General features: G+C 35.5%; 1 protein-coding gene across 6 annotated transcripts in view; it reads right to left on the reverse strand.

The window, feature by feature from the left end:
- LOC106566301 (arginine-glutamic acid dipeptide repeats protein) overlaps nucleotides 1–25,729 on the reverse strand; it is a 372,697-nt gene that overhangs the window by 224,687 nt on the left and 122,281 nt on the right. For all 6 annotated transcript variants that reach the window (XM_082959798.1, XM_082959800.1, XM_082959799.1 and 3 more), the window contains exon 2: nucleotides 1,271–1,784. In XM_082959798.1, the coding sequence (XP_082815924.1) occupies nucleotides 1,271–1,640 (370 nt within the window). In that variant the 5' untranslated portion in view covers nucleotides 1,641–1,784. The remainder of the gene's footprint in view (nucleotides 1–1,270; nucleotides 1,785–25,729) is intronic.

Raw genomic sequence — 25,729 nt, forward strand, 5'->3', positions numbered from 1 at the left:
AGAGAGTCATGGGAAAATGAGTTTTGATCAGACATGGAGAGACTAGAGAGTAATGGGAAAATGAGTTTTGATCAGACATGGAAATAAAAGTGGTGGAAACACGTTGTCTCACTATTTAAAATGAAGATGGAGAACAAAGCAACAGGATGGAAACTACTGGAGTTTTGGAGCAGCTACAACTTCCAGTCAAATATCCATATATAACATCTTCCAGGTACAGCCAACTAGAGAAAGCTAACGCTACCTAGCAACAACAACAACATAAAAACAATACTTCCAGTCAAATATCCATATATAATATATATAATAATACATATATAATACATATGGCTATATCATTATCACATTTCTATGCTTTGATTAAGTCATTGATTGAATCATAATTTATTTTTATTTAATGACTAAAACATTAAAGGCAACTGAGCCAGACTTATCAAACTGATAGATCGAAATTAGCCTACATGCTATTGTCCTGTTGCATAGCCTACAGAGGTATTCCGATTCCAGTGAAAATATGGTTATATTTGAAGACCAAAACCAGTAGACCTACAAGCTAATCAGTGTGGCAAACTGGTAAACTGTTCATTCCACTGTGGAAACATCACAAAGCAAACTGGGTCAAAACACATAGGTATACTACAAAATAAGATCAATGACTTAGCCAGCTACAGCTAACTTGACTAAATATTAGGAAATAACTTTTTTTTTGTTACTTTTTTTTTTAAGATAATCTTGAAATAGTCTGATTGACCAAACACCCAAAAACACATCTTAGCTTAGCTAACCAACCAGATAATCAATAGTAATTTCTGTTTGTTAATAAAAGTTAGCTAACTAACTCATTGATCCTAAGCCCAACTCTGGGTATAATAATAATTCTTTTAGTATTAGAAAGTATCAGAAAACAAAGATATTAAAGAGTAGAATTCTCTAGTTTGCTATTTTAAAAGGGGCGCGGGGGGGGGACGGGGACCTACCATTCAAAGAGTAAATAATGTCATATTTCTGTTTCTGGAATTATGATTTGAGGAATGTGTCTCAAACTTGTCTGCTACCAATTAGACAAATGGAAAATAAAAGCAATGTATGGCAAAAAAATACATATTTCCAATTCGCATTGAACCATAAAGTTGTATTGTTCAATGTAGTGTCGTACTTGTCTACAGGCCTAAGCTGTATCTCTTGGACTGAGGATTCTTTCAGGAGAAAAGCAAACACTACATGATGAATCTGTTGCCAAACAAATGAAGAGATAATGAATTGGACTTACCGCCAGGTCTGTAAACAACGTCGTCTTCAGTAATGAAGGAAGTGATCTCTCCGTTTTCCATCCGTTCATACCTCGACTTCTTCTTGATCATCTTCTTCTTTCCCTTCTTCCCTGACTCCTCCCCCATCCCCATGTTGACCCCGCCTACTCCTCCAGCCCCTCCGCCGTTCTCGTTATCCTCGTCCTCGCTCTCGGCGTAGTTCTTAGCTCCGCCCTCCAGCGTGCAGCTGCGGCGCGGTCGAGAGCTCTCGCTCTCCCTGGACGCTTTGTCCCTCTTGTCCCGGTCTCTGTCCCTCTCTCTGTCCCTCTCCCTGTCTCGGTCTCTGTCCCTGTCCTTCTCCCTGTCTGGCTTGTCTTTGTCCGCGGTCATGATTCGCCACGTGCCTTCCTCAGTCCTCTCACGGCTGGGCCTCCGTGAAAGGTAGACTGTCAGCCTGGGCTTCAGTCTTCTGAATTGACCAATCAAATCCAGGGAAAATTCAGCCACACCAACAACCCCAGTGTTCCAGAAAAGCTGTGAAGAAAGAAGAGGGAAGACAGACAGGAAAAAGGACCATTAATAATGGACAGGGTAATAATTCAACATGACAAGATCACCTTTCTGTCATGAGCTGGCCTCTGGTCAAAAGTAGTGCACTATATAGGGAGTAGGGCGCCATTTGGAACACACAGGCTTTCTTTGTGCAGCATACTGCTGGGCTCTTCCCTGACAGACAAGTACCAGAGGAGGGGTGGGGGGGGCTGCTACAGAGCCCACAGTCTAGAGGCCTCTGCTGGGCTGCTGAGCAGAGCAGACCTGGGTTTAGACACTTTTTGAAATCTATTGGATCCATCGTGCCAGACAAGCTCAATCAAGCACAGCTTAAGTAGTCTATTCGAAACGACTTCAAATAGTATTTGAAACAAGGTCTAGTGCTGAGACTGGCTCAGTTTGTCTCTAGCCATGCCTGCAGTCTATTTGGTTAGGTATGTGTCTAGTCTCTGTCTGGGCTGACTACTGCTGCTGTCTCCTAGTCATGTCGCGTTGCTAATCTGCTGCTGTCTCCTAGTCACGTCGCGTTGCTAATCTGCTGCTGTCTCCTAGTCATGTTGATAATCTGCTGCTGTCTCCTAGTCACGTCGCGTTGCTAATCTGCTGCTGTCTCCTAGTCATGTTGATAATCTGCTGCTGTCTCCTAGTCACGTCGCGTTGCTAATCTGCTGCTGTCTCCTAGTCATGTTGATAATCTGCTGCTGTCTCCTAGTCATGTTGCTAATCTGCTGCTGTCTCCTAGTCATGTTGATAATCTGCTGCTGTCTCGTACTGGTCCCGTGTGGCTCAGTTGGTAGAGCATGGGGTTTGCAACGCCAGGGTTGTGGGTTCGATTCCCACGGGGGACCAGTACGTAAAAAATGTATGAAATGTATGCATTCACTACTGTAAATCGCTCTGGATAAGAGCGTCTGCTAAATGACTAAAATGTCAAATGTAAACGTCTCCTAGTCACGTCGCGTTGCTAATCTGCTGCTGTCTCCTAGTCGCGTTGCTAATCTGCTGCTGTCTCCTAGTCGTGTTGCTAATCTGCTGCTGTCTCCTAGTCACGTCGCGTTGCTAATCTGCTGCTGTCTCCTAGTCACGTCGCGTTGCTAATCTGCTGCTGTCTCCTAGTCATGTCGCGTTGCTAATCTGCTGCGGTCTCTTAGTCATGTCGCGTTGCTAATCTGCTGCTGTCTCCTAGTCGCGTTGCTAATCTGCTGCTGTCTCCTTGTCATGTCGCGTTGCTAATCTGCTGCTGTCTCCTAGTCACGTCGCGTTGCTAATCTGCTGCTGTCTCCTAGTCACGTCGCGTTGCTAATCTGCTGCTGTCTTCTAGTCATGTCGCGTTGCTAATCTGCTGCGGTCTCTTAGTCATGTCGCGTTGCTAATCTGCTGCTGTCTCCTAGTCGCGTTGCTAATCTGCTGCTGTCTCCTAGTCATGTCGCGTTGCTAATCTGCTGCTGTCTCCTAGTCATGTCGCGCTGCTGTCTCCTAGTCACGTCGCGTTGCTAATATGCTGCTGTTTCCTAGTCACGTCGCGTTGCTAATCTGCTGCTGTCTCCTAGTCACGTCGCATTGCTAATCTGCTGCTGTCTCCTAGTCACGTCGCGTTGCTAATCTGCTGCTGTCTCCTAGTCATGTCGCGTTGCTAATCTGCTGCTGTCTCCTAGTCATGTCGCGTTGCTAATCTGCTGTCTCCTAGTCATGTCGCGTTGCTAATCTGCTGCTGTCTCGTACTGGTCCCGTGTGGCTCAGTTGGTAGAGCATGGTGTTTGCAACGCCAGGGTTGTGGGTTCGATTCCCACGGGGGACCAGTATGTAAAACATTTATGAAATGTATGCATTCACTACTGTAAATCGCTCTGGATAAGAGCGTCTGCTAAATTACTAAAATGTAAAATGTAAACGTCCCCTAGTCACGTCGCGTTGCTAATCTGCTGCTGTCTCCTAGTCATGTCGCGTTGCTAATCTGCTGCTGTCTCCTAGTCATGTCGCATTGCTAATCTGCTGCTGTCTCCTAGTCATGTCGCGTTGCTAATCTGCTGCTGTCTCCTAGTCACGTCGCGTTGCTAATCTGCTGCTGTCTCCTAGTCATGTCTAATCCCATGTAAGGGATTCTCCGGTACTTTTATATAATTTTTTGTCACTAGTTCTAAAATTTGCCTTCACAAGCCTAAAGTAGTCCCCTACAATTACGTATTATGTCACATATGTGCACCGCGACATTGCTCACTCGGCTGTGTGCGCATCTTGCTAGCGGTTACTCAAATGGCAAGGGGCTGCAGCGCATTGGCAGAAACTGTAAATTGCTATGGTGCTGGCCCACGTGTGGGAAAATGCTTCCAGAAAGTCACTTTCAAACTAGGGATTTCTGGGCTAGTTGAGGTAAAACAGTAATTCTGCTCATAGATGATGTACTACATAATGACTCATCCAAAGCGGGAGTAAACAAATTAAATAAATACAAAAATGCTAGTTGCTAAAGGTTCCGGAGCATGTCTTTGAATCTAGAATGCTTAATTGCTACATCCATTTTTGGACTACATGAATGATACATTCTCATTGGTTCTTTGAAGAATATAATTTGTAAATGCCTTGTGAGCTTAGTTCAACTGTCGTACCCCATCAGAACCCAATATAAGCTTGTTTAACTCTAGTGTTTGTAAACAATGTAAATGTTGACATAGTATGTCCTCAAAACAATTGCTAAAACTCTAATGTTGATATCATGAATGGTCAGTCATCCATAGCTCTGCCTACCACTAGGCTACCGTTGGGCCAGTAACCGAAAGGTTGCTGGATCGAATCCCCGAGCTGACAAGGTCAAAATCTGTCGTTCTGCCCCTGAACAAGGCAGTTAACCCACTGTTCCCCGGTAGGCCGTCATTGTAAATAAGAATTTGTTCTTAACGGATTTGCCCTAGTTAAATAAAGGTTAAACACTATGAATTAGAGAGCGGTTACATTTCTCCAGGCCCATCCCTCAGCTGTTTACCAAAACAGGGGTGGGGTTCTGCTTTGTTATGGTTTCAATTAAAGGGATTGTCCTGTACTTATGTATACTTTTTAGCCAGTAGTTCTGAAAGTAGTGCTCACGAGCCAAAAGCGGTCCCGGAAAATTGCAGACTATATCACATGTTCTGTTCTATTCTGTCATTATATGTTAAATTAGAAGACTAAATAAACTCTTGTTCACCAGAATAATGTCATAAATTATAGAATGAATGCTTCAATCTAGTTGACATTGGTAAGGTTCTCTGTCATCTCTGCTTCTTTCGTGAAGCAAAGACGTTTAGGGACCGGGGAGAAAATGCAAAAAATCAGTGCAAAATTTCCAAATGACATCAGTTTGACCGGTTATGAGGAAATAGAAAGCTGTGAAAATGACCCAATGTGTTTGATAAGATCCATATTTTGTGGTTGAAATACTAATCAGCTTTAATGATGCTGATAAAGATGACAACTCCACAAACGGTCCCTAACTGCGCATTCAAAAAATGCAGATAGAGCTTATATGCCTACAGTCAGTGTCCAGATTTCAGTTTCCATTTAACCCATCTGTACACTTGGCTACAATTCCCTTGACGTCCCATAAGGCTCTTTGAAGTTCCCGTCTTGTGACTGTCGAATTTGTATAGCGCCTCACTCACCACACATAACATAGGCACTGTTATCATCCTGTTTTATCATTTCACCACATCTTTCCCAAACATAACTTTTCTGGCCCTCCCTTCTCCTCCCGAGATTTACACCACTCCAGCTGACGCTTGGCATTGCATGGTAATGTTAGGCTTGTGAGCGGCTGCTTGGCCATGGAAACCCATTTCATGAAGCTCCCGACAAACAGTTATTGTGCTGACGTTGCTTCCAGAGGCAGTTTGGAACACGGTAGTGAGTGTTGCAACCGAGGACAGATGAATTTCCGCGCTTCAACACTCGGCGGTCCCGTTCTCTGAGCTTGTGTGGCCTACCACTTTGTGGCTGAGCCGTTGTTGCTCCAAGACGTTTCCACTTCACATTAACAGCACTTAACAGTTAACCGAGGCAGCTCTAACAGGGCAAACAATTGCCGAACGGACTTGTTAGAAAGGTGGCATCCTATAACGGTTGGTTCCACGTTGAAAGTCACTGAGCTCTTCACTAAGGCCATTCTACTGCCAATGTTTGTCTATGGATATTGTAAGCAACGGGTGTTGCTGAAATAGCCAAATCCACTAATTTGAAGGGGTGTCCACATAGCCAAGTCAAATTAGTGGACTTGGCTATTTCAGCCACACCTGTACATTAAACCATGTCACTGTATTCACCCGTACATTAAACACACATATATATATACACACATATATATATGACATGGTTTAATGTACAGGTGTGGCTAAAATAGCCAAGTCCACTAGTATATATATATATATATATATATATATACAATAAAAGTATGAACTACACTGACACATCCAGCCCAAAGCGGGAGGTTTAAAAAAAATACTTAGTAGTCGGCCATGTTGTGGAACATGTCTTTAAAGGATTCTAGCTTTAATGTGAAACGACAGCTGTAGAGGAGAGAACACGGGCTGACCAATCCACTGCTGTGAACAAGTATAGAAAAATACTTATGTCCCAAATGGCACCCCCTCCCCTCCATTCCCTATATAGTGCACTACTTTTTGACCCAGGCCCATAGATTACTGCACTTTAAAGGGATTAGTGTGGTAATTGGGACTCAAGCTATGATTTAACCTGCCTAGTACTGTTATGGTAGTGAGAAAACCTGTGATTCAGGCTAACATGGCTGACTGCTACAGCTAAGATTCTCGTCAACATCATCATTCAGCCTTCCTACTACAGGTGTTCCACAGGTATGAGGGGACACATAGACCTGCTCTACTCGCTATATAGAATAGAGGACCATTTCAGACCCAGCCATACAGCACAGAACCCTAATAACAGTATGCCTGCAATGCACTAACACACACACACAGACTACATAGAGGTAGTTCTCTTACTGGCCCCTGTTTGCTTTTTACCACTAGAGATCACCTAGAAATAGTTCTTATTACAGTCCCCTTGAGATCACCTAGAAATAGTTCTTATTACAGTCCCCCTGAGATCACCTAGAAATAGTTCTTATTACAGTCCCCCTGAGATCACCTAGAAATAGTTCTTATTACAGTCCCCCTGAGATCACCTAGAAATAGTTCTTATTACAGTCCCCCTGAGATCACCTAGAAATAGTTCTTATTACAGTCCCCCTGAGATCACCTAGAAATAGTTCTTATTACAGTCCCCCTGAGATCACCTAGAAATAGTTCTTATTACAGTCCCCCTGAGATCACCTAGAAATAGTTCTTATTACAGTCCCCCTGAGATCACCTAGAAATAGTTCATGCATAGCGTTTACAGGAAAGATGAACGAGAGAAACCAGAGGATGAGAGGAGTGGCTTTTGACAGAATACAGTGACATGGTTGACAAGAGCACGACTCTTCCTCCTCAACACGACCGCAGCTTGTTATCTGGAGTGTGTGTGTGTGTGTGTGACTGTGTGTGAGTGTACGCAGTGTGTGTGTTTGTTGTACACCAACGGACAGGGCAGCTGCTCTTGTTTTCAGCTTCAACACAAACAACAGGGTTGATTACAGCCCAGCAGTCGCCACGGCTACTATTAATCACCTAATGATGAGTTACCACGACGACCGCAGGGCCGTAGAGACACAAACACCTTATATATACACACACACACACACACACACACACACACACACACAGACACACACTGTACACGGGGCCAAACTCCATCTCTCACCCTGTATCACAGGTCTGTCCTGGAGGTGCGAGGGGACCGGAACTATGCGGTGATACAGCGGCTCTAGACCTAATCCCAGCCCTGCTCTGGGAGACCCACCACAGGTGCTATAGACACCGAACCACAGAAACACCATGTAGGCTAGGTTACACTATTCAGATCAGTTGAATAATACCCTTTATCTGAAATAAGGATTTAAACATTTGCAAATGTTTGGTTTCTGTCTTTAGTACCAAACTGAATTAGAATGGGGAAAAATAGTGGCTGAAACAGGAACTGTAATAATGTTATAATGTAGCATGTTCTATAATAATGAACTGTTATAATGTAGCATGTTCTATAATAATGAACTGTTATAATGTTATAATGTAGCATGTTCTATAATAATGAACTGTTATAATGTAGCATGTTCTATAATAATGAACTGTTATAATGTTATAATGTAGCATGTTCTATAATAATGAACTGTTATAATGTAGCATGTTCTATAATAATGAACTGTTATAATGTTATAATGTAGCATGTTCTATAATAATGAACTGTTATAATGTAGCATGTTCTATAATAATGAACTGTTATAATGTAGCATGTTCTATAATAATGAACTGTTATAATGTTATAATGTAGCATGTTCTATAATAATGAACTGTTATAATGTTATAATGTATCATGTTCTATAATAATGAACTATTAATGTTATAATGTAGCATGTTCTATAATAATGAACTGTTATAATGTAGCATGTTCTATAATAATGAACTGTTATAATGTAGCATGTTCTATAATAATGAACTGTTATAATGTAGCATGTTCTATAATAATGAACTGTTATAATGTTATAATGTAGCATGTTCTATAATAATGAACTGTTATAATGTAGCATGTTCTATAATAATGAACTGTTATGTTATAATGTAGCATGTTCTATAATAATGAACTGTTATAATGTAGCATGTTCTATAATAATGAACTGTTATAATGTAGCATGTTCTATAATAATGAACTGTTATAATGTTATAATGTAGCATGTTCTATAATAATGAACTGTTATAATGTTATAATGTATCATGTTCTATAATAATGAACTATTAATGTTATAATGTAGCATGTTCTATAATAATGAACTGTTATAATGTAGCATGTTCTATAATAATGAACTGTTATAATGTAGCATGTTCTATAATAATGAACTGTTATAATGTATCATGTTCTATAATAATGAACTATTATAATGTTATAATGTAGCATGTTCTATAATAATGAACTGTTATAATGTTATAATGTAGCATGTTCTATAATAATGAACTGTTATAATGTTATAATGTATCATGTTCTATAATAATGAACTATTATAATGTTATAATGTAGCATGTTCTATAATAATGAACTGTTATAATGTAGCATGTTCTATAATAATGAACTGTTATAATGTAGCATGTTCTATAATAATGAACTGTTATAATGTAGCATGTTCTATAATAATGAACTGTTATAATGTTATAATGTAGTCATGTTCTATAATAATGAACTGTTATACATGTTATAATGTAGCATGTTCTATAATAATGAACTGTTATAATGTTATAATGTAGCATGTTCTATAATAATGAACTGTTATAATGTTATAATGTAGCATGTTCTATAATAATGAACTGTTATAATGTAGCATGTTCTATAATAATGAACTGTTATAATGTAGCATGTTCTATAATAATGAACTGTTATAATGTAGCATGTTCTATAATAATGAACTGTTATAATGTAGCATGTTCTATAATAATGAACTGTTATAATGTAGCATGTTCTATAATAATGAACTGTTATAATGTTATAATGTATCATGTTCTATAATAATGAACTATTATGTTATAATGTAGCATGTTCTATAATAATGAACTGTTATAATGTTATAATGTAGCATGTTCTATAATAATGAACTGTTATAATGTAGCATGTTCTATGATAATGAACTGTTATGTTATAATGTAGCATGTTCTATAATAATGAACTGTTATAATGTAGCATGTTCTATAATAATGAACTGTTATAATGTAGCATGTTCTATAATAATGAACTGTTATAATGTTATAATGTAGCATGTTCTATAATAATGAACTGTTATAATGTAGCATGTTCTATAATAATGAACTGTTATAATGTAGCATGTTCTATAATAATGAACTGTTATAATGTAGCATGTTCTATAATAATGAACTGTTATAATGTAGCATGTTCTATAATAATGAACTGTTATAATGTTATAATGTAGCATGTTCTATAATAATGAACTGTTATAATGTTATAATGTAGCATGTTCTATAATAATGAACTGTTATAATGTTATAATGTAGCATGTTCTATAATAATGAACTGTTATAATGTTATAATGTAGCATGTTCTATAATAATGAACTGTTATAATGTTATAATGTAGCATGTTCTATAATAATGAACTGTTATAATGTTATAATGTAGCATGTTCTATAATAATGAACTGTTATGTTATAATGTAGCATGTTCTATAATAATGAACTGTTATAATGTAGCATGGTCTATAATAATGAACTGTTATAATGTAGCATGTTCTATAATAATGAACTGTTATAATATATCATATTCTATAATAATGAACTGTTATAATGTAGCATGTTCTATAATAATGAACTGTTATAATGTTATAATGTATCATGTTCTATAATAATGAACTGTTATAATGTTATAATGTAGCATGTTCTATAATAATGAACTGTTATGTTATAATGTAGCATGTTCTATAATAATGAACTGTTATAATGTAGCATGTTCTATAATAATGAACTGTTATAATGTAGCATGTTCTATAATAATGAACTGTTATAATGTAGCATGTTCTATAATAATGAACTGTTATAATGTTATAATGTAGCATGTTCTATAATAATGAACTGTTATAATGTAGCATGTTCTATAATAATGAACTGTTATAATGTATCATGTTCTATAATAATGAACTGTTATAATGTTATAATGTAGCATGTTCTATAATAATGAACTGTTATAATGTTATAATGTAGCATGTTCTATAATAATGAACTGTTATAATGTTATAATGTAGCATGTTCTATAATAATGAACTGTTATAATGTTATAATGTAGCATGTTCTATAATAATGAACTGTTATAATGTATCATGTTCTATAATAATGAACTGTTATAATGTTATAATGTATCATGTTCTATAATAATGAACTGTTATAATGTAGCATGTTCTATAATAATGAACTGTTATAATGTTATAATGTAGCATGTTCTATAATAATGAACTGTTATAATGTTATAATGTAGCATGTTCTATAATAATGAACTGTTATAATGTAGCATGTTCTATAATAATGAACTGTTATAATGTTATAATGTAGCATGTTCTATAATAATGAACTGTTATAATGTTATAATGTAGCATGTTCTATAATAATGAACTGTTATAATGTTATAATGTAGCATATTCTATAATAATGAACTGTTATAATGTAGCATGTTCTATAATAATGAACTGTTATAATGTTATAATGTAGCATGTTCTATAATAATGAACTGTTATAATGTATCATGTTCTATAATAATGAACTGTTATAATGTAGCATGTTCTATAATAATGAACTGTTATAATGTTATAATGTAGCATGTTCTATAATAATGAACTGTTATAATGTAGCATGTTCTATAATAATGAACTGTTATAATGTTATAATGTAGCATGTTCTATAATAATGAACTGTTATGTTATAATGTATCATGTTCTATAATAATGAACTGTTATAATGTAGCATGTTCTATAATAATGAACTGTTATAATGTAGCATGTTCTATAATAATGAACTGTTATAATGTTATAATGTAGCATGTTCTATAATAATGAACTATTATAATGTTATAATGTAGCATGTTCTATAATAATGAACTGTTATAATGTTATAATGTAGCATGTTCTATAATAATGAACTGTTATAATGTAGCATGTTCTATAATAATGAACTGTTATAATGTAGCATGTTCTATAATAATGAACTGTTATAATGTAGCATGTTCTATAATAATGAACTGTTATAATGTAGCATGTTCTATAATAATGAACTGTTATAATGTTATAATGTAGCATGTTCTATAATAATGAACTGTTATAATGTTATAATGTAGCATGTTCTATAATAATGAACTGTTATAATGTTATAATGTAGCATGTTCTATAATAATGAACTGTTATAATGTTATAATGTAGCATGTTCTATAATAATGAACTGTTATAATGTTATAATGTAGCATATTCTATAATAATGAACTGTTATAATGTATCATGTTCTATAATAATGAACTGTTATAATGTTATAATGTATCATGTTCTATAATAATGAACTGTTATAATGTAGCATGTTCTATAATAATGAACTGTTATAATGTAGCATGTTCTATAATAATGAACTGTTATAATGTAGCATGTTCTATAATAATGAACTGTTATGTTATAATGTAGCATGTTCTATAATAATGAACTGTTATAATGTTATAATGTATCATGTTCTATAATAATGAACTGTTATAATGTTATAATGTAGCATGTTCTATAATAATGAACTGTTATAATGTTATAATGTAGCATGTTCTATAATAATGAACTGTTATAATGTTATAATGTAGCATGTTCTATAATAATGAACTGTTATAATGTTATAATGTAGCATGTTCTATAATAATGAACTGTTATAATGTTATAATGTAGCATGTTCTATAATAATGAACTGTTATAATGTTATAATGTAGCATATTCTATAATAATGAACTGTTATAATGTAGCATGTTCTATAATAATGAACTGTTATAATGTTATAATGTAGCATGTTCTATAATAATGAACTGTTATGTTATAATGTATCATGTTCTATAATAATGAACTGTTATAATGTTATAATGTATCATGTTCTATAATAATGAACTGTTATAATGTTATAATGTAGCATGTTCTATAATAATGAACTGTTATAATGTAGCATGTTCTATAATAATGAACTGTTATAATGTAGCATGTTCTATAATAATGAACTGTTATAATGTTATAATGTAGCATGTTCTATAATAATGAACTGTTATAATGTTATAATGTAGCATGTTCTATAATAATGAACTGTTATAATGTAGCATGTTCTATAATAATGAACTGTTATAATGTAGCATGTTCTATAATAATGAACTGTTATAATGTTATAATGTATCATGTTCTATAATAATGAACTGTTATAATGTTATAATGTAGCATGTTCTATAATAATGAACTGTTATAATGTAGCATGTTCTATAATAATGAACTGTTATAATGTTATAATGTAGCATGTTCTATAATAATGAACTGTTATAATGTAGCATGTTCTATAATAATGAACTGTTATAATGTATCATGTTCTATAATAATGAACTGTTATAATGTAGCATGTTCTATAATAATGAACTGTTATAATGTTATAATGTAGCATGTTCTATAATAATGAACTGTTATAATGTAGCATGTTCTATAATAATGAACTGTTATAATGTTATAATGTAGCATGTTCTATAATAATGAACTGTTATGTTATAATGTATCATGTTCTATAATAATGAACTGTTATAATGTAGCATGTTCTATAATAATGAACTGTTATAATGTAGCATGTTCTATAATAATGAACTGTTATAATGTTATAATGTATCATGTTCTATAATAATGAACTATTATAATGTTATAATGTAGCATGTTCTATAATAATGAACTGTTATAATGTTATAATGTAGCATGTTCTATAATAATGAGCTGTTATAATGTAGCATGTTCTATAATAATGAACTGTTATAATGTAGCATGTTCTATAATAATGAACTGTTATAATGTAGCATGTTCTATAATAATGAACTGTTATAATGTAGCATGTTCTATAATAATGAACTGTTATAATGTTATAATGTATCATGTTCTATAATAATGAACTGTTATAATGTTATAATGTAGCATGTTCTATAATAATGAACTGTTATAATGTTATAATGTAGCATGTTCTATAATAATGAACTGTTATAATGTTATAATGTAGCATGTTCTATAATAATGAACTGTTATAATGTTATAATGTAGCATGTTCTATAATAATGAACTGTTATAATGTTATAATGTAGCATGTTCTATAATAATGAACTGTTATAATGTTATAATGTAGCATATTCTATAATAATGAACTGTTATAATGTATCATGTTCTATAATAATGAACTGTTATAATGTTATAATGTATCATGTTCTATAATAATGAACTGTTATAATGTAGCATGTTCTATAATAATGAACTGTTATAATGTAGCATGTTCTATAATAATGAACTGTTATAATGTAGCATGTTCTATAATAATGAACTGTTATGTTATAATGTAGCATGTTCTATAATAATGAACTGTTATGTTATAATGTATCATGTTCTATAATAATGAACTGTTATAATGTTATAATGTAGCATGTTCTATAATAATGAACTGTTATAATGTTATAATGTAGCATGTTCTATAATAATGAACTATTATAATGTTATAATGTAGCATGTTCTATAATAATGAACTGTTATAATGTTATAATGTAGCATGTTCTATAATAATGAACTGTTATAATGTTATAATGTAGCATGTTCTATAATAATGAACTGTTATAATGTTATAATGTAGCATATTCTATAATAATGAACTGTTATAATGTAGCATGTTCTATAATAATGAACTGTTATAATGTTATAATGTAGCATGTTCTATAATAATGAACTGTTATGTTATAATGTATCATGTTCTATAATAATGAACTGTTATAATGTTATAATGTATCATGTTCTATAATAATGAACTGTTATAATGTTATAATGTAGCATGTTCTATAATAATGAACTGTTATAATGTAGCATGTTCTATAATAATGAACTGTTATAATGTAGCATGTTCTATAATAATGAACTGTTATAATGTTATAATGTAGCATGTTCTATAATAATGAACTGTTATAATGTTATAATGTAGCATGTTCTATAATAATGAACTGTTATAATGTAGCATGTTCTATAATAATGAACTGTTATAATGTAGCATGTTCTATAATAATGAACTGTTATAATGTTATAATGTATCATGTTCTATAATAATGAACTGTTATAATGTTATAATGTAGCATGTTCTATAATAATGAACTGTTATAATGTAGCATGTTCTATAATAATGAACTGTTATAATGTTATAATGTAGCATGTTCTATAATAATGAACTGTTATAATGTAGCATGTTCTATAATAATGAACTGTTATAATGTATCATGTTCTATAATAATGAACTGTTATAATGTTATAATGTAGCATGTTCTATAATAATGAACTGTTATAATGTAGCATGTTCTATAATAATGAACTGTTATAATGTTATAATGTAGCATGTTCTATAATAATGAACTGTTATAATGTTATAATGTAGCATATTCTATAATAATGAACTGTTATAATGTATCATGTTCTATAATAATGAACTGTTATAATGTTATAATGTAGCATGTTCTATAATAATGAACTGTTATAATGTTATAATGTAGCATGTTCTATAATAATGAACTGTTATAATGTTATAATGTAGCATGTTCTATAATAATGAACTGTTATAATGTTATAATGTAGCATATTCTATAATAATGAACTGTTATAATGTAGCATGTTCTATAATAATGAACTGTTATAATGTTATAATGTAGCATGTTCTATAATAATGAACTGTTATAATGTTATAATGTAGCATGTTCTATAATAATGAACTGTTATAATGTAGCATGTTCTATAATAATGAACTGTTATAATGTATCATGTTCTATAATAATGAACTGTTATAATGTAGCATGTTCTATAATAATGAACTGTTATAATGTAGCATGTTCTATAATAATGAACTGTTATAATGTTATAATGTAGCATGTTCTATAATAATGAACTGTTATAATGTTATAATGTAGCATGTTCTATAATAATGAACTGTTATAATGTAGCATGTTCTATAATAATGAACTGTTATAATGTTATAATGTAGCATGTTCTATAATAATGAACTGTTATAATGTTATAATGTAGCATGTTCTATAATAATGAACTGTTATAATGTTATAATGTAGCATGTTCTATAATAATGAACTGTTATAATGTAGCATGTTCTATAATAATGAACTGTTATAATGTTATAATGTAGCATGTTCTATAATAATGAACTGTTATAATGTTATAATGTAGCATGTTCTATAATAATGAACTGTTATAATGTTATAATGTAGTATGTTCTATAATAATGAACTGTTATAATGTTATAATGTATCATGTTCTATAATAATGAACTGTTATAATGTTATAATGTAGCATGTTCTATAATAATGAACTGTTATAATGTAGCATGTTCTATAATAATGAACTGTTATAATGTAGCATGTTCTATAATAATGAACTGTTATAATGTTATAATGTAGCATGTTCTATAATAATGAACTGTTATAATGTTATAATGTAGCATGTTCTATAATAATGAACTGTTATAATGTTATAATGTAGCATGTTCTATAATAATGAACTGTTATAATGTTATAATGTAGCATGTTCTATAATAATGAACTGTTATAATGTTATAATGTAGCATGTTCTATAATAATGAACTGTTATAATGTTATAATGTAGCATGTTCTATAATAATGAACTGTTATAATGTAGCATGTTCTATAATAATGAACTGTTATAATGTTATAATGTAGCATGTTCTATAATAATGAACTGTTATAATGTAGCATGTTCTATAATAATGAACTGTTATAATGTAGCATGTTCTATAATAATGAACTGTTATAATGTTATAATGTAGCATGTTCTATAATAATGAACTGTTATAATGTTATAATGTAGCATGTTCTATAATAATGAACTGTTATAATGTAGCATGTTCTATAATAATGAACTGTTATAATGTTATAATGTAGCATGTTCTATAATAATGAACTGTTATAATGTAGCATGTTCTATAATAATGAACTGTTATAATGTAGCATGTTCTATAATAATGAACTGTTATAATGTAGCATGTTCTATAATAATGAACTGTTATAATGTAGCATGTTCTATAATAATGAACTGTTATAATGTTATAATGTAGCATGTTCTATAATAATGAACTGTTATAATGTTATAATGTAGCATGTTCTATAATAATGAACTGTTATAATGTATCATGTTCTATAATAATGAACTGTTATGTTATAATGTAGCATGTTCTATAATAATGAACTGTTATAATGTTATAATGTAGCATGTTCTATAATAATGAACTGTTATAATGTTATAATGTAGCATGTTCTATAATAATGAACTGTTATAATGTTATAATGTAGCATGTTCTATAATAATGAACTGTTATAATGTAGCATGTTCTATAATAATGAACTGTTATAATGTTATAATGTAGCATGTTCTATAATAATGAACTGTTATAATGTTATAATGTAGCATGTTCTATAATAATGAACTGTTATAATGTAGCATGTTCTATAATAATGAACTGTTATAATGTATCATGTTCTATAATAATGAACTGTTATAATGTAGCATGTTCTATAATAATGAACTGTTATAATGTAGCATGTTCTATAATAATGAACTATTATAATGTTATAATGTAGCATGTTCTATAATAATGAACTGTTATAATGTTATAATGTAGCATGTTCTATAATAATGAACTGTTATAATGTAGCATGTTCTATAATAATGAACTGTTATAATGTTATAATGTAGCATGTTCTATAATAATGAACTGTTATAATGTTATAATGTAGCATGTTCTATAATAATGAACTGTTATAATGTAGCATGTTCTATAATAATGAACTGTTATAATGTTATAATGTAGCATGTTCTATAATAATGAACTGTTATAATGTTATAATGTAGCATGTTCTATAATAATGAACTGTTATAATGTTATAATGTAGCATGTTCTATAATAATGAACTGTTATAGTTTTTTTAATCATTTAACCTTTATTTAACTAGGGCAAGTCAATTAAGAACAAATTCTTATTTACAATGACGGCCTACCGGGGAACAGTGGGTTAACTGCCTTGTTCAGTGGCAGAACGACAGATTTTGACCTGGGATTCAGGGATTCGATCTAGCAACCTTTCGGTTACTGGCCCAACGCTCTAACCACTAGGCTACCTGCCGCCCAGACGTAATAATGAACTGTTATAATGTAATGTATTGACGGGCTATAGTGAGAAAACCCCAGCAGACTCTCAGTGTGACTGATATAAACGGTTGCCTTGGTGACTGAATACTCTGAGAGAATAGTGCTGTGAGGGTGTGAAGGGGCAGGTGAGGCTGGAAGCTATTCCACATCAATCACCACGATCCTCCCGGCAGAACAAAAAAATAAAATAAATGGAGGGGAAAAAGCAGCAGGAGGTGTGGGAGGGGGGAGAAAGAGAAGGTAGTCTTCAGGGCCTGAGATAACAGTAGCTACTTCACCAGTCACATTACTGTAATGGAGTCACAAGGCTAGCCTAGCAGACACACAACCAGCCAGGCAGCCAGCAGCTCTTCAATAAAATACAACCCCTTCCATCTTTAGGACATGTTTCAATGAGACCTCTGAACCACAGAGTTCAAAAAGAAGATGTATATTTCTTTTAAAACCCCCAGAGGCGTTCGATTTAGCTGCATGCACAGTTCGACGCGAAGCCACCGTTAGATCCGATGAGGTGTTTCTGCCCGTGAGCTAAGCTAGCCGATGTCGCCATGACGTCGCCTACAAAAAAAGCGTGATCGGAGATTTCTATTGGAGAATCAGTTTCTACCTAGCTTCATACTGTACTGTATTTGGGCCCTGGTCTAAATTAGTGCCCTATATATAGGGAATAAGGTGCCTTCTGGGACATCCTCCTGGTAACCTCAATGTTATGGCTCTATTAGCAGCTAGCACATCATCCCCCCCCCCCCACACACACACACACACACACAGCAGGTTTCTAATACTAAACACTGACACACACACACCCTCCTCTAGGCTTTATGATGGTTTATTCATTCTAATCACTCCCCCATTACTCACTCACACATTAATCTCCCAACGCCGTCGCCCTGGTTTAATCCAAACCTGGCACGGGATAAACATCCGATAATTGGCAGTCAGGTTTTAACTGACTACTGACTATCTGGAAGGACAAAGCTGTTAGTAGTTTATCACATTTAGTCATTATTACATGGTTGCAAATTATTTTATATATATAAACTTATTTAACAATACACCCCCCCCCACCCACCCCCCAAAAAATGTTTTTATGTAGCCTAAATCTAACAGCAATACTGAGCCAATAACATGACAGCATGTTCTGAGAGATTAGCCTAAATATATGTTGTTATCTGAAGCTGAGAATGACTACCACTTCATAATTCTCTGATCGAACAAAAAAAATGATTGACAAGGATTTGAGGCTGGGATTTAGTTGCAGAAGGATTTCAGAATGAAACATGAATACAGATCAGTAGTAGAGCAATAGTAGTGTGAATAAATACAACAAAAACGTCCAAAATGGCACCCTATTTCCCTATATCAGTGCCCTACTTTTGACCCAAACCCATAGGCCTCTCATCAAAAGTAGTGCACTGTCAAGGGAATAGGGTGCCAGTGGTTAACATTATGTGGGGGACCCTAGATCCTCAGAGGCCATTTTGTGTAGCATTAAGCATGATGATGTTGAGACTAGCAGCTTGTGTCAGTTTCAATACATGACTTCGTCTAATCTACTCTGATGTCATGTGATATCCAACCTCGAGTCCAACAACAACAGCACAGGAAGCAGGGTGTAGGACACACACACACCACACACACACACACACACGTCTACTCCGCTTGTTCCTTGAATTCCCTGACCTGACAAGCAACAACCTATTTCCCTCAGCGAATCAAGAGCAACGTGCTAAGAAGTCCTATTTTTAGCCTCCATTTGGAGTTAGTTCAAGGGGTAACGGCAGCACCGTGGCAACGATAGGTTAGAGGCACTCAAACATAACATACACATTGAATATACAGCAGTTGCTGTGGTGGAGGAAACCATTTCTCCCACAGCACAAGAGATAGTAGCCTACAAAATGAACTGAAACTAACATTATTTCTCAAAGCAATAGGAAACCCCTTTAAGGACTTTTATCCACCTCGATCCAGCCCCAGCTTCTGAAGAAAAAGGCGGGTTGTGTTTAAAGCTCCTCTACCCATGATCCCCTCTAAATGAGCTGCTCTTGAGAGGAGCGTTATCGCAAGGGCGGGCGGGCTGTTGGACCGACTTCTCCCTAGGTGTTTATTTTTTATTTTACTAGGCAAGTCAGTTAAGAACAAATTCTTATTTTCAATGACGGCCTACCGGGGAACAGTGGGTTAACTGCCTTGTTCAGTGGCAGAACGACAGATTTTTATCTTGTCAGCTCGGGGATTCCAACTTGCAACCTTTCGGTTACTAGTCCAACGCTCTAACCACTAGGCTACCCTGCCGCCCCAGGTGTCATTGACAAGGGAGGGTAGAGCAGGCTGGCGTATCAAACAGCACCCTATTCGTTATATATTTTTTTTATTACTATTACTACTACTACTACATTTTTACTACTATGAGTGGCTGATCTTTAGCCTCTAGGAAAGGGAATTGTCATTCATTTGACGTCCATCCATTCAGCATTTTAAAGGAGAGGTCGTGCAAGGTATGATAACGTTAGTATCTAAACCCCACCAGAGAAGATACGTCTACTGTTTGTCATGACAAGACATCTACACAACATTATGATAACATTAGTATTCAAGCCCCAACCAAGAAGATAAGTCTACTGTTTGTCATGACAAGACATTTTAGTCATTTAGCAAACGCTCTTATCCAGAGCGATTTACAGGAGCAATTAGGGTTAAGTGCCTTGCTCAAGGACACTTAACCTATTTGGCTCGGGGAATTCAGACCTTTTGGTTACTGGCCCGACGCTCCTGACTTCTTTCTAGGCTACCTGCCGACCCTGCCGATGATCTCCACAACAACGTTAGGATAACGTTAGCATCTAAACCCCACCAGAGAAGATACTGTCAGGACATACACACAGAGAAATCCTACGTCGTGTCGAGGGAAGGCTTAACAAAAGGCTCACCAATGCCCCCTTATACACAAAACAAAGACTGTTGGTTGTTATTGCTAGGTGTTGTTGACAGTAGCAGCAAAGCCTTTGTTTGTTCGTTAATCAGATAGAGAGAGAACATCTGCTGCTGTGACAAAACTAATAGTGAAATCTGAGTGTGCACTCCCAAATAGGACCCTATCACCTACGTAGTACACTACTTAAAAATAACTGTGCACTGTGTAGGAAATAGGATGCCGTTTGGAGAACATCTCACGTGTCTCTACTATAGGACTGAGCGAAATCCATCTTCTACTACTTCCTGTCTGATGTTCTTCTCTTTTTAAAAACGTCTTCCTCTCTTATCTTCCCAGATCTGTCCATCAGCCTAGCGAGATCCCATCCATCAAGTCAATTTAAACTGGTAGATGTGTAAGAGAGAAAACAGGCTGTAATCAAATGAACACTGTCGTCCTCCATTCTCAAGCTACTTCAGTAGAAACAATAGCATGTTTACTACACAGAATGGACTAGATTAGACCTATATTTCATCTCTAGGGTACGCAGGAAACAAACTAACACAAACAGATGTAACTGTTGGATTGATAGCGCTGAGGTTTCAAACCAACAGAACCACAACGACAAACATCTTCAAAGAAGAGAGATCCCGGTAACAAGGCTATTAGGTCAGCACGCAAAACCATTTTTACGCCTACATTATTTAGTTGATCTGGTTGCAGGCAGGCGCCCTCCTCTCCAAGCCCATCTAGGAGCAGATGGTAGTGTGTGTGTGTGTGGTGGAGGTAGTGGAGGGAACTAGATGTGGGCCTGCGTTGAAAAGCAGCACACTATAATGGCTGAGCCAGAAGCACACGTCTCCTCCCTCCACCCCCACTAGATACTAGGGTGATGGTGTTACCTCTCATTAGAAAAGGCTTTGTTTCACAGACGCCCTCCTCGACTCTTACAGCCAACTAGCTAACCACCACCCTAAACCACCAGGCAACTGCCTAAAAAAAGGGCACTTCTTTTCTCAGAAAAGGCCTTACATCCTTCCTTTGTTATGTTCCCTCCCTCCCTTCCTCCCAGACAGCTCTAGGACAGTCCTCCCCCAGTGCCAGAATGAACGTGTAGATGTGTAAACAATAAACACTACAGAAATACACCAGTAAGATAAAAATGCCTATTCAGGATTTACAAGTAGTTGTTTAGGAATAGGGGGAGGTGGCTGCTTGGAGAGCAGTAAGCAGACAGGAGGCAACTCTTAAAATACCTTCACTTGAAAAATGACAAAAGTAGCAATAGTACTGTTTGTACATTTTGAGAAGCCGTAGTCAGTATATACTTCCTCAAAATAGTCAGAATCTAAGATAACTCAAGAAATATCATACATTGCCATTTTTGCCGAAAATATTTTATTTGCACAATTTTACACTGAACAAAAACAAACATGTAAAGTGTTGGTCCCATGTTTCATGAGCTGAAATTAAAGATCCCAGACATTTTCCATACGCACAAAAAGATTATGTCTCTTAAATTTTGTGCACAAATTTGTTTACATCGCTGTTAGTGAGAATTTCTCCTTTGTCAAGATAATCCATCCACCTGACAGGTGTGGCATTTCTCTACCATAAGCCACCTCTCCAATGTAATTTTAGAGAATTTGGCAGTACGTCCAACCGGCCTCACAACTGTGTACAGTGTCTTGTGGGCGAGCGGTTTTCTGATGTCAACGTTGTGAACAGAGCGCCCCATGGTGGCGGTGGGGTTATGATATGGGCAGGCATAAGCTACGGACAACGAACACAATTGCATTTTTATCGATGGCAGTTTGAATCCACTGAGATATTGTGAAGAGATCCTGAGGCCCATTGTCGTGCCATTCATCCAATGCCATCACCTCATGTTTCAGCATGATAATGCACAGCCCCATGTAGCAAGGATCTGTACACAATTCATGGAAGCTGAAAATGTCCCAGTTCCTCCATGACCTGCATACTCACCAGACATGTCACCCATTGAGCATGTTTGGGATGCTCTGGATTGACGTGTATCACAGCATGTTCCAGTTCCCGCCAAAATCCAGCATCTACGCACGGCCAATAAAGAGGAATGGGACAACATTCCATAGGCCACAATCAACATCCTGATCAACTCTATGCCAAGGAGATGCGTCACACTACATGAGGCAAATGGTGGCCACACCAGATACTGACTGGTTCCACGCCTCTACCTTTTTTAAGCTATCTGTGACCAACTGATGTATATATGTATTCCCAGTCATGTAAAATCCATAGATTAGGGCCTAACGAATTTATTACAATTGACTGAATTCTTATATGAACTGAAACTCAGTAAAATCTTTGAAATTGTTGCATGTTGCATTTATTTTTGTTTCTCAATGGAAAAAAAACTTGCCTGAAAACCAGTCGTCTCTTGTTGAATGAAAACAAAGCCTTTATTGAAGGATCCCTACTGTTGACCAATCACTGACAAAGGGGCGTAGACTTTGGCTCTCAACTTCGGCTTGCCTCCAGAAAAAGATCTTGTGTACCCGAACAGTTGAAAAAACCCTCACCGAAGTCCAAAACAAAAACAAAAAAACATCACAAAAATGTCTTCATAATATATGCATGAACTCTAAGAATGTTTGAATCTGCCACAAATAACACCCTATTCCCTATGGGCCATGGTCAAAAGTAGAGCATTAGACCAGGGTTGAGCTCCCTCTGCCCTCAGGAGAGCCAGGTCTGTTCTAGGATTGTGGACGGTGGAGGGAGGCTGCTTTCTAAGAGGTTTTAGTGAACCCAACACACAGAGGGTGTTTTTAAGCGGTAGTGTACAGTAGCCTAGCGATCTGCACATTAGCTGTGAGCAGTGGAGCGTGAAAATGGAGACTTGATCCCTAACTGATGGCGTAGCTCTGCCTCAAGCAAACACAGCCAACTGCATATCTCTCATCATCTGATAATGTCTAACAACTGTAATATATTAGATGACATATCACATCTTTTCACTGGGCAGAAATAACACAGAACACCGCTGTAGAAATACCAGGCGTTTCATAACATTTACATTTTAGTCATTTAGCAGACGCTCTTATCCAGAGAAGACTTACAGTAGTGAATGCATACATTTCATACATTTTTTTTCTCTCCGTACTGGTCCCCCGTGGGAATCGAACCCACAACCCTGGCCACACGGGCCTGTGGCTAGCCACAACCCTGAGCCACACGGGACTGTGGCTAGCCTGACTAGTAGTGATGGGGGGTGATTTATAGTTACATATCATAATATCATATTGATACTTTGCATCGATTAAAAAAAGTAAGAAAACATGGTTTTGCTAGGTAGCGTTAGCTACCTCTATTCGGCTGTACCTGCGTCAAAACTTAGATAATTATCCCTCTCTAGCTTGTTCTCTTCTTTCTAAATAGTCAACCAACATGTTTTCAGCACTTATTTTCATGACTGATCAAAACTAGTTCTCTCATGGCTCTCTTGTCTCTGATATAGTAAGCAATATGTTTGGAACATCAAAATCGGAATATAAATTGCAGTATCACAATACATATCGAATTGTGATAATCGCAAATACATATAAAATCGTGAAAAGCGCAATGCATATAGAATCGTGACAATCACGATACATATCAAATCGTGATAATCGCAATGCATATCATATCGGCACCTAAGTATCGTGATCATATCGTACTGAGGTCCCTGGAAATTCCCTAAAATCCCTAATTACCACCAGTGTTATACAGTATGAATCTATAGTTAGGCTTCTTTAACCAGCACCACGTCATTACCACCAGTGTTATACAGTATGAATCTATAGTCAGGCTTCTTTAACCAGCACCACGTCATTACCACCAGTGTTATACAGTATGAATCTATAGTCAGGCTTCTTTAACCAGCACCACGTCATTACCACCAGTGTTATACAGTATGAATCTATAGTTAGGCTTCTTTAACCAGCACCACGTCATTACCACCAGTGTTATACAGTATGAATCTATAGTCAGGCTTCTTTAACCAGCACCACGTCATTACCACCAGTGTTATACAGTATGAATCTATAGTCAGGCTTCTTTAACCAGCACCACGTCATTACCACCAGTGTTATGAGTCAATGGTTGAGTAATCCCTAGTCCCCACTGTGCTGAGGCACACCATATGCAGCATCCATGCATACCATATCAGCTGCACGATATATCAGCTATCAGCTGCATTCTATATCTGTTGCATACATCAGCCTCATACTATACCATCTGCATACTACACCAGCTACATACTACACCAGCTGCATACTATATCAGTTATCCGCTGCATGCTACACCTGCTACATCCGCTGCATGCTACACCTGCTACATCCGCTGCATGCTACACCTGCTACATCCGCTGCATGCTACACCTGCTACATCCGCTGCATGCTACACCTGCTACATCCGCTGCATGCTACACCTGCTACATCCGCTGCATGCTACACCTGCTACATCCGCTGCATGCTACACCTGCTACATCCGCTGCATGCTACACCTGCTACATCCGCTGCATGCTACACCTGCTACATCCGCTGCATGCTACATCCGCTGCATGCTACATCCGCTGCATGCTACATCCGCTGCATGCTACATCCGCTGCATACTATACCAGCTGCACGCTACATCCACTGCATGCTACATCTGCTGCATCCTACACCTGCTACATGCGACACCCGCTACATCCGCTGCATGCTACATACTACATCAGCATGATATATACTACATCAGCTGCATACTATATCAGCTGCATACTATATCAGCGGCATACTATATCAGCTATCAGCTGCATAACATATCAGCTATCAGCTGCATAATATATCAGCTACATACTATATCAGCTATCAACTACATACTATATCAGCTGCATGCTATATAAGCTGCATGCTATATCAGCTGCATG

This window comes from Salmo salar, chromosome 13 (assembly GCF_965601325.2).
Source record: "Salmo salar chromosome 13, fSalSal1, whole genome shotgun sequence".
Taxonomy (NCBI): domain Eukaryota; kingdom Metazoa; phylum Chordata; class Actinopteri; order Salmoniformes; family Salmonidae; genus Salmo; species Salmo salar.